This window comes from Psammomys obesus, unplaced genomic scaffold, assembly GCF_907164565.1.
Source record: "Psammomys obesus unplaced genomic scaffold, mPsaObe1.curated_primary_1811, whole genome shotgun sequence".
In the NCBI taxonomy this organism is placed as follows: domain Eukaryota; kingdom Metazoa; phylum Chordata; class Mammalia; order Rodentia; family Muridae; genus Psammomys; species Psammomys obesus.
Genome location: NW_026596039.1, coordinates 16189553 through 16200844, shown reverse-complemented (window position 1 = coordinate 16200844; position 11292 = coordinate 16189553). Strand labels below are relative to the sequence as shown.

General features: G+C 47.4%; 1 protein-coding gene across 1 annotated transcript in view; it reads left to right on the top strand.

Annotated features, from left to right (window-relative positions):
- Window positions 1-225: 225 nt before the first annotated feature.
- Acsbg1 (acyl-CoA synthetase bubblegum family member 1) overlaps window positions 226-11292 on the top strand; it is a 57735-nt gene continuing 46668 nt past the window's right edge. Inside the window, exon 1 of the mRNA XM_055621991.1 lies at window positions 226-390. Within this exon, the coding sequence (XP_055477966.1) occupies window positions 269-390 (122 nt within the window). The 5' untranslated portion in view covers window positions 226-268. The remainder of the gene's footprint in view (window positions 391-11292) is intronic.

Here is an 11292-nt window from a genome sequence, read left to right as displayed (position 1 = left end):
CGGGCCGATTTGCATAAAAATGAAGGCTGGCTTCATTGAAATTCTCCTCATCTTGAGTGTGGCGAAACCAGGAAGAAAAGGAAAGTTTTAGTCCCGAGCAACTTCACTGCCTAGGAACATTCTGAGCCTCTGAAAACAGAGAGGAAATGGGGCCCTGTGGGTCACTCCAGGCCCCGCCTACCTCTGCCCCTGCCCGCCCCTACTGCCCACTCAAGGCCAGCCTTTCACTGTGGGAGACCGCACTGTCTTCAGTGAATGCCCACAGCAGATGCCACGAGGTTCTGAAGCAGGGCACTGCTGTCTGTCCAGGGACTCCGACATGCCTGACAGCAGAGACGATCAGCAGCAGGGCGCCAGCATGGGACCCACCCAAGACAACTCGCAAACTGGGTGAGTCCAGAACTCGGGGTCTCAGCCCGTGTTGCTCAGGCCGGGTTTACCCTGCCGAAGCCCTGGGGCAAGCGGCGTGTCCTTCTGAGCCTTGGCTTCTTCGCCTGATCCCTGTGAAGGAAAAGGAATGGGGCAGGGACCCTCATCTTTTGGAGGGCTTTTCAGCATGGCTGTTCCTCTGGTGGCCGGTAGAGATTCGACGGAGGAATGAGTCACATTGGTATTAAGAAAAGTTTTTAGTCAACAAACATGTCCCTCTGTCTTCCCGGGGTCGGAGGTGGAGTCAATGATCGGTAAGTTTAGGTGACCATCCATGGTCCCAGCTCTAGCCTGCAATGACCTTGGCAAGCCCTGGCCCTCTCTGTCAGTACATGAGCAGTAACTGAGGTTGTCCAAATCCTCTGCTATGGAGAAAGTGCATCTGTACCCTGTGAGGGAGTAAGAGCAGAATAGTGGAGGTCAAGGGCTCAGGGACAGCAGTGTGCCAAGCAGGTGGGTTGCATACGGGGTAGTTTAAGGGTAAGTGCTGAGGCCTGATAACGCGCAGAACCTGCAAGAGTTTGAGCTACAAGAACATGGCGGCTGTCCTCATAAGAACTGTGCGGAGAGGTGGGGCAGATGGAAGACGTGTTAATACGCCCCATTAGATCCTCTGGACAAACTCGCCAGGCCAACGTGGGCTATGATCACCCAGATGCTGATCACCCTTCCCCTGTAGGAACAGCAATTGGAGGAGAACAGCTATGGCTCTGAACATGGGCTGTTGGAACAGAAAGGCCTGGGCCCTTGGACGCTCTAGATCTGCCCTGGGAGCCCTCGCTGAGCTCAGAGAGCAGGGGCTAGCCCGCCAGCACAGGTGGTGCACACGGGTGTCTGAGAAGTTCAGCCCTTGGAAATAAAGACTGACATCTACTGGTTCTCAAAGACCCAGGTTCTACTGAATGAGGGGCTGGGTAGGGTCAGTGAGCCCAGGGTTTGCTGAAGTCCACGTATCAGGCCTGTATTGACGGGGGCTTGGCCACTAGGGAGGAAGCCGAACGCCTGAGCGCATAGGCCCTGGTTCTGCTTCACTGATAACATGGAGGTCAAGCCTGGTGACTAGCTTCAGTTTGGACAGGGAAGGGCTCTGTCATGGAAGGCAGCACAGGTTCAGGGCCCTTCAAGTCAGACGAAGACAGAAAGCCCACGGCTGGAGTATCAGCTCCACAACTTTCTTTCTGAGTGAATTCGGGTGGATTGTTGAGCCACTCTGAGTTTCAGTGTGTCTCTCCGTGCAATTAAAGATGAAAGGTCTGACCTCACTTGACCTTGCTCATGCATGAAGATGGCTTCAGGGCTCCGGGGTCACACACCACAGGTACAGCAAACCCCAGAGCAAACCTCAGGACATCTCTGCAGAAGGCTGCAAAACTCATGACTTGGGCTCTGGTCAGGCTCTGCTCCTGGCTTACCCTGTGACTCAAGGCAAGACGTACCTTCTCTGAGCCTCAGTTTCCCCATATGTCCAGCAGGGCAGGTGAATGTATCCTAGAAGCCTTGCAGTGTAGCTGCAAGGAGAGATCGTGGCTCCCTTATTGGAGGCACCGAAGCTGGCACATCTGTGGCCAGGGAGAGCTGCTCCTGGGCATCTGGCAGGGGTGGTCGTGCCAGAAACTTCCTATAAACTGAGAGATCCTTGCTCCTTCTCTCCTCCCACAGCTGAAGAGGGCTTGGCTGGAGGCGGAGGAACAGACCAGAAGGCTGGGTAACTCAGGGGCCTAGAGTCTGATGGGCCTTACTTATGATCGGCAGGCCTAGGGCAGCCAGCCAGAGAGGTAGAGGAAGCAGATAGCTTCATCCCTTCATCCTTTGAAGGCCACAGAGCCACTCATAGCAGGTGGCTGTCAGGGGGAAGAAAGTAATGGGTATGGTGGTGGCCACAAGAGGACCAGATATTCGACAGCTGGGAGAAGGGAGGCAGGAGATGGGTCCGTCGAATGGCTGGCTCCAAACTTCCCAGAGTCACCCTGAGTCACCCGTTACTCTCTCAGCTCTGCCTGACAAAAGCGGATGTGGAAGGGGCTCCCCCCACCCCACCAGAGAGCTCATCACAGAAGACAGTCCAGGAGGCTGCAGCAAGCTAGGCAAGAAAGGCTGTCCTCAAGCACAAAGCTTGCCAAGGATGGCAAGGAGAGAGCGGTCCATCTCAGGACGCGCTAGCCCAAGAGGAGCAATCAGAGTGGGAAGGTACTACATGTCCAAGTATCCTCAGCTCCTGGAACACACAGGACCTTCCGGTTCAGGTGTTCTTACGGACTCCCACTGCCCACTTTGCATAGTACGGAAGTGGGACTTGTCTTTCCTTTCTTCTTCACGCGTTGGTATCTCCATTGTTTCCCTGTTTTATAATACACTCATTCATTCAAAATATTGTTGAATATTCAGGAATTGCACTCAGCGCTAGAGAACATCATGGACCACGAAGCGAGTCTTTGCCTTAAGGAGCTTACCTATGAGCCAAGAAGACAGGCACCAACACATAATTATGTAATTAGTAATTAAAGTATAAGCTTAATGATGGATACAAAAAAGTAATTTTAAAATGTGAAGAAAAATGCATGTGTGAGAGAGAGAGAGATAGAGTGGTAAGTACTCGTTTGGCTCTTATGAGGACATGGGTTCTGCTCCTAGTGCCAGGAGCAGGTGTGGGCGCTCTGGTCAGACTGCTCAGCCAGAAAAGTTGCTCGCCACCAAGCCTAACGATTTAAGTTCAGTCCCCACGTGGTAGAAGAAGAGATCCAACTACCACAGTTGTCCTCTGACCTCACATGCATATTCCCCAAACACATAAGTACTGTTTGGTAGTTTGTTTGTTTTAGTTTTTCATGACAGGGCTTCTCTGTGTAGCCTTGGCTGTCCTGGACTCGCTTTGTAGTCCAGGCTGGCCTCGAACTCACAGAGATCAGCCTGCCTCTGGGATTAAAAGTGTGCATCAACACTGCCCAGCTACAGATAATTTTTTTTTTTTAATGCAGTAAAGAAAAGAAAGGAAAAAATACCCAGGGCCAGAGAATTAAACCTCTTAAATAGAAAACCATCAACTGTTATGCTATATTTATTTTTACCACAATAAAAACGGTTTGTTGGTAATTAAGAAGAAAAAGAAATAGAGGTAAGTGGTCCAACCTAGTTTTAGAAGAGTAAAGAAGACTTTAAATCTGAGACCAGAAAGATACGCAGAATGAGTGAGGAGAACCGTGGTGTTCAAGGACAGAGGCTGCACGGCAGGCGGAGCAGGGAAGTCACAGTGTTGGTGTCAAGGGTTCCCAAGGGACAGTTCCTATGTGCGACGTCAGGGTCCCTGAGGCAAACAGGCCTAGTCCCAGACCTCTGAAAGCCAGGCTGATGTTTTCAGCCTCACCCAGGCTAACTCTGGGTCCACGAAGGCTTCCTGGGTTGTTCTCCAGCTGCAGCAGAGGCCAAGCTGGCTCAAAGTCGGGTGCTGGGGCCATAGTTAACTCCTGTGTCCCCAGGCAAGGCGGATGCCCTCCCAGGCCAATGGGCTCTTTCAGGTCATAGCCTTTCCCATTCTGTTACAGCACCCACACAGAATCTATGTAACTTGGATACCTCCATGGAAGGGGATTCTGCAGTCGATGCCAGCACCTCTGTACCGACGGTGGTGGTCGGGTAGTTCTGATCCACACTGAGTCACTCAAGACACCCCTGTGGTGCAGAAAGAATGGAAGGGCCAGACGATGAGAACGGGGGCTGTGAAGTGCGGTGTTTCAGGCACTAAGCCTCTGTCACACTTACAATCGCAAAGCGGCTGGGATGACTTTGTACAAGGCTCAGCATTCCATCATAGATAATGGAGGTGCTTGTGGGCGGGGCCTGGCCCCTTCCGCAAGTGTGACTGGCAGCGGATGGCTGCTGTGGGAGAGGAAGTCGGTGTCCTTAGCGGTGGAGCCACTGGTGAGTTGCCCAAGCTGCAACGGATGCGTCACAGCGCGCCGAGTACACAGCCCGGCTTAAACCCAGCAGGTCACACGCACACCATCCTGATGGTGTGGTGCTGGAGGGATGGCTCAGAGCACACGCTGCTCTTGCAGACGACCCGAGTTCCGTTCCTCACGCCCTGTGTGACTCCACCTCCGTGGGGATCCTACAGTTCTGGCCACCACAGACACCGGTGTGTATGCCACCCCAACACATACATACTTAAAAATAACTTTAAAAAAATCGTTAAAAATGATGGTGGGAGGGTACTTGTTGAGGAGACTTGGAGCAAGGGATGGTGATAAGATAGGGCAGGTGCTGTGTGTGACCAGAATGTATTTTATATGCTGTGTGTGTGAGTGTGAAATTGCCAAGAAATAAATTAATTTAAAACAGATTAATTAATTAAAAGAAAATAAATAGTCTCCAGGAAACCTGGCTGTGGCTCTGACAGTGGCATGTGTGAACAGGGCTGGGAAACTATGAAAGTCATGATCACAGGAGGGACATCTGGGCCTTGCTCCCAGCCGCCCATCTGAGGAGTTGAGTGGCTAGGCGGGTGTTATTAACATAAGCCAGTTTTTCATACACTGAAACACACTGGCTCATAAAGAGATGACTTTTACATGCACATCATGCGATCAGCAACCCAACTGGAATAGAGAAAATGCTCATCATCCCCGAAAAGTCCTTCACGCCCACCTGCTAGCTATTTTTGAACGTCATGTGTACAAGCTAACCCACACACACTGTCTCCTTCTGTGCCCCGGCTGTGCCCATCTACCTGAGATGCCGTCTGTGTCATCAAGTCTTTCAGTAGTGCATGCTTTACTTGACTTGTCAGGAACATTTCTGCTTCCTTGTGTGTGCTGTGGTGTGTTTATTCTGTATTCTGCCGAGACTCACTCGAGGTTACTATATGGCACACCAACACCAACACCCTGAACTGCGGCCGCCTTCCTCAGAACATGTGTGATTGTTCTTAGGGTCCTCTCGGCAATACAAGATAATCTTCCCGTTCTCAGGTCCTCAGTCACATCCATACCCCCCCCCCCCAATAAAGTCATATGCACAAGTCCCCAGTGATGACGGTGGGGATAGCTGGAGAGACATTTCAATTATTACACTGGCCTTGGCTGGGGACCTTCGTTCTTTGCCAATGGTCCTCTCTGTGAGTTACTCCAGTGTCCTCACAACACGGTGGCTGATCACCAGTGCCACTAGGGAGTCCTCCCAGAATCCTCCACTTGTCTGGAGCCCGTGCTGGGAACACTCAGTCTGCTCAGAAGTGACCCTTTGAGTGCCTTCCTGTGTGACATCACCGTCATGCCTTCCCCATAGGCAGAACTCTGGCATAATGGGTCAGGGATCCAAAAGCACCTGTTTCCAGAGAGTTCGGTGGAAACGGTTACTTTTTCTGGCTTAGTCTTGGAAGCTACGCACTTCCCTACAGTGCTTGTTAGAAGCCAGGCATCAGGCTCACACTTACGAAGGGGTGCAGGCGGGAATAATCAGACATCACCTACTGACAGAAGCAGTGTTAAGAATTTACAGGATGGCCAGGCACGGTGGCACTTGCTTGTAATTCCAGTTCTCAGGAGGCTGAGGCAGGAGGATTGTGAGCTCAAGCCAGGCTGGGATACCTAGGAAAATCCTATCTCAAAAAAAAAAAAATTACAGACATGATTTCAATGTGTTACAGCAGTTTTTGTGACAAATTCTTCTGTCTTTCATTTTAGGAAAATATCATTATTTTACCTTCTTTTCAAAGGTGGAGAGAATTCCTACTTAAATCCAAACATTTGCTCTACCCATACAGACATCTCTGGCCTCTGTGGTTTCCTAGGGCAAGTGGCCGATCACTTCTGCTCTTGTTCCTTTTGTGTAATGTGTCCTGTCTCCCTGTCCTCCATTCCTTTTAAAATACTCTTTGCTGTTTTGTTGTTTGTTTTGTTTGTTTCAAGAAGTTTGACCACGATGGCTATAAGTGTGATTTTCTTTCCTTTTTGTGAAAGTCCGGGTGAGGCTCAGTGACATGAATATTCTAGATTTTCTTAGGCAATTCATAGGTTATTTATTTATTTATTTATTTATTTATTTATTTATTTATTTTACCAAACTTAAAAAATATAGACATGGTTTCTTCAGACATCTCTCTCTGCCCTATTCTCCCTTTCTTCTTCTCAGGAATTCCAGAGGGAAAAAAAATGCATCTTAGAGCATTAAATATTTATGCATTATAAATGTCTGTTAAAGTATTTAATAGGTCACTATGAATCTCTTTTTATTTCTAAAAATATTTCGTATTACTGAAATACGATCACATACATAAAATTCCCTCATCTAAAGTGTACAGTTTGTTTGGTGATCTATTCACAGGGATGTGTAACCATCACCACACAGATGTTAGAATACTGTTTTCTCCAGCACCCTCAGCCCTTTGATGCGTCTAATCTGAGAAAGGCACTAATTTGTCTCTCCGGAGGCGTTCTATTAAACTGAGCTGATGTATGACCTATTGCAGTTGACCTCTTTCACTTATTGTCAATGTTTTCATGATTCAGTCATGATGTAGCATTTATTATTATCTCCTTGTCTTCGTGTGTGTGGGAAGGGTGTTGAGACAGGGTCTCCATGTGCCAGCTGGGCTGGCCTTGAACTCAAAGCAGCTCTCTTGCCACAGCCTCCCAAGTGCTGGGGATAAAGGCGTGACAGATTTTCATTTCTTTTCTGTCTAAATAACATTCCTTTATATGTCACAACTTGTTTACTCTTTCATGCACTGACGTTCACTCGGGTGTTATAGTTATCAGGCTATTATGAATATTCATGTCCAAGTTTGGGTGTCAACATCTATTTTCATTCCTCCTGGGTATACGCCTATGAAGGAGTTGCTAGATGAAATTCAATACATAACAGTTAAACATTTTATTTTCCTTTTTGAAACGAGGTGTCACTTATGTACCCTTAGCTAGCCTGGAACTTTATATGTAGACTAGGCTGTCCTCAGCCTCTCAAGTTTTGGGGGTTAAAGAAGTACATCCCATGCCCAGCTCAACACATAATGTTTTGAGAAGCGGAGAGACTGTTTTTTGAAGAAGCTGTCATCTGAGCAGCTGCGAGGATTACAGTGTTTTCACACCTTTGCCAATACGCTTGTCCTTTTTCATTACTGCAATCTGGCAGGTGTCCATGTTATTTCATGTGGCTTTGAATTGGGTGTCCTGATGGCTGAAGATGTTGAGCAACCTTTAAAGACTTTGTCCATGTTATGTCTTCAGAGAGATATCTTTTCACATCTCCTTTGTTTATTGTTTATTATTGAGTGGCAAGGGTTCTTCTCTTTCTTCCTTCCTTCTTTCTTTCTTTCTTTCTTTCTTTCTTTCTTTCTTTCTTTCTTTCTTTCTTTCTTTCTTTCTTTCATGTTTTTTTTCAAAACAGGGTTCCTCTGTGTAGCCCTGGCTGTCCTGGAACTCACTCTGTAAACCAAGCTGGCTTCACGCTCACAGATTTCCACCTGCCTCTGCCTCTGCCTCCCAAATGCCAGACTTAACGTTATGTATCACCACCAGCTGGTGGCAAGGGTTCTTTACATATTCTAAACATAAGTCTCTTTACCACATATCTGACTTGGGAAATATCTCCTCTCAGTTTTCTGGGTTAGATTTTTAGGTTTTTGATAGTGTCCCTTGAAGTGCAAATAGTTTTGATTTTGACTACATCTAATTTATCTGTTTCTCTTTTGCTGCTTATTTTTTGGTGGCAAATATAGGAAATCTTTGCCTAATTCATGATTATAAGACTTCTTCCAATGTTTTTACAGCTTTAGCTTTTGCATTAGATAATTGAATTCACATTGAATAGTTAGATTAAATAATTTGTATTAGTTTGTCCTGTCTGGAGTTAATTTTGAGGCTGGAGGGAAAGAGCTCTGTCTATGTTCTTTCTCAGCACCTCAGCTTGTTGGAAAGACCCCTATTTCTCTGTTCGGTTGTCTTCCTAGCTTGGTGAAAATCACTTCATTGTAAACTCACAGGAAACTTGAACTAATTTTGAGTTTCACTCCACTGCGATCGTCCATCTGTCTACCCTGTGCCGGTGCCTCATTGTTTTGATCACAGCAGGTATTCAAAACGAGTAGAATCAGGAAATGTGAATTCTCCAAGTTTATTCTATTCTAGGTCTTAAATTTTCTTTTTTAAAAAACAATTATTACGGCCTGGAGAGATGGCTCAGAGGTTAAGAGCACTGGCTGCTCTTCCAAAGGTCCTGAGTTCAATTCCCAGCAACACATGGTGGCTCACAACCATCTATAATGAGATCTGGTGCCCTCTTCTGGCCTACAGGTGTACATGCAGACAGAACCCTGTATACATAACAGATACACAAAAATCTTAAAAGAACAATTATCATTATTTTATGTGTGTGGATATCTTGATATGTGCCTGGAGCTCATAGAGGTCAGAAGACAGTACTGGATCTCCTGGAACTGGAGTTATAGTTGTGAGCTGCCTGATGGGTCCTGGGAATTGAACTCTGGACCTTTGAAAGAGCAGCCAGTTCTCTTAATCGCTGAGCCGTCTTTCCAGCCCTGGGATCTTTTCAGTTTTACAAGGATACCACCCAGAATTTTTTTTATAGAGATTAGATTGACTTTTGGCCAATTTGGCCAATTATAAATCAATCAATATCTCTCTTTCTCTTTCTCTCTCTCTCCCCACCCCATTCCTTCCCTCTCCATCTCTTTTTATTTATTTAAAAGCCAGGGTCTCCCTATGTAGCCCAGGCTGGCCTCTCCATCCTGCCAAAGCCCAAATGCTGGGCTATAGATCCACATCATCATGAGGGCTGCAACAAAGTTTTCTCACTCCTGAGGCATCTACTTAGTTAGTTCTTCACCTTCCCTCAGTAATGTTTTGTCCTATTGAATTTAAATTTTCTTTCCTCTCTATTCCTTGAATATTTTTTTTCATTATCCATCTTCAAGTTCACTAACACCCTTTTCCCCTTTGAATCTGAGGCCATCTGGTAAACCTCTCTCTTCGGAGGTTGTGCTTGTCTTACACTTGGCTGTTTGGTGGAGGTTTCCTCCTGGGGCTGGGGAGAAGGCCCAGTCAGTGAGGAACTTGACATGCAAGCAGCAGGACCTACACCGAGATCTTCAGTACCCATGAAATCTGAGTGAATATGGCAGTCCTCTTGTCATCATAGCATCCAGGAGGCAGAAAGAGGGGATCCTGGGACAAGCTGGCTAGCTGGATTCACTCAGTTAACGAGCTCTGAGTTCAGGCGAGAGACCCTAGCTCAGTGACTGAGCTAGAGTGTGGAGGGAGAAGATACCTAGGGTCAATCTCGGACCTCCACATGCACCCACACACATCCAAGCATACATACACCCAGAAGGGCAGACACACACACTCACTCACACACACACACACAGCGGATGGTGCCTCCTTTTTTCCATTTATTTCTCTAATTTGTTTTAATAACTGCTATAAAGTCCTGGTATCTTTGCTAACCTCTGTGCTGTATTAGTGTTGCCTTTCTTCTTTGGTTTTGCATATTTTCTAGTCATTCTTGGCTGGATGGCTGATACTATGAACTGTGTGTTGAAAGGAGTAAGACTCTGTCAGTTTGAAGCATTAACAAACACAAACATTTTCAACCAATGCCTTAGCCACATCTGCTTTTCTGGGTCAGTTGTTTCTAGGAAATTCCACGTGCTAAGACATATGGAGTAAAGTTGGGAGCTTCATAAAACTGGGGCTGGGGTTGCTCAGACCTGCGGAGTGGAGTATGGGGCTTCACAGAGCTGGGCTCAGGGGCAGAGGTTACTCAGCATGCACAAGTGAGTTATTCGACTTTATTTTACTTAAAACACCAGAAAACAAAACAAAAAAAGCAAACAAACAAAAACCCACCATAAACTCTAGAGTCTGCTCACCTGAGTCTCAGCTGTCCCTGTCACTAGCTATGTGGCCTTCGGCAATTTACTTCATCTTGCTGCATCTCCGTTTCCACATGGTCAGTTAAGACAGCTAAGTGAACCAGTCCTGTAAAGTAACTGGAGCACTATCTGTGTATATAGCGGTACCTCGGGAGTCCCCTCCGCTGCTCAGGGGCACTCCAGCCGTACCACAGCAGGTCCGAGAAGTACAGACTACAGTTGTGTGTCACCTCTTCTCTCTCCTGTGGCTGCTGTGTTCCCTGGGGGCAGCTGAGACCCAACATCAGCACACAGCTGGGTGCACGGATGGGAGGTTTCCCCTCCACAGTGAGGTTCACCCAGAACTGGAAAAACAGGCAGTGTGCTTCCTTTCTCTTGTCTCCCTGAGAAGCAGAGACTCACCTTTCATCAGCGCTGGGTTTTCCAGCCTACCCGTGTTCCCAGTCTGTGGATGGGGCGGCCAAGGCCCGGCAGAGGAAAGGGTCACCATTAGAGTCACACATTCGGCACTTCAAATAAAAATGGCGGTCAGTGGGAAATGGGGTGGGGGGGTCAAGTCATCTTGGGGCTAGAATCATGTCAGTGTTGAATTTCATGCTGCCTCCCCTCTGGTCATCAAGCCCACCAGTTGCATCTGTCATCAATGCCACATAAGAGAAGGCTGGGGGGAAGAGGCATTTGCAGTCAGCCCTGAGCACCGAGGTTTGATCCCTTGAGCCCACATGGTAGAACAAGAGAAGCTGTTCATTGACTTCCACATGCTTACAGGTATGCCCAGGTATACACACAGAAAAAGGAAGGAAGGAAGGAAGGAAGGAAGGAAGGAAGGAAGGAAGGAAGGAAAGAAGGAAGGAAGGAAGGGAGGGAGGGAGGAAAGGGGGAAGGAAGGAAGGAAGGAAGGAAGGAAGGAAGGAAGGAAGGGAGGAAAGGAGGAAGGAAGGAAGGAAGGAAGGAAGGAAGGAAGGAAGGAAGGAAGG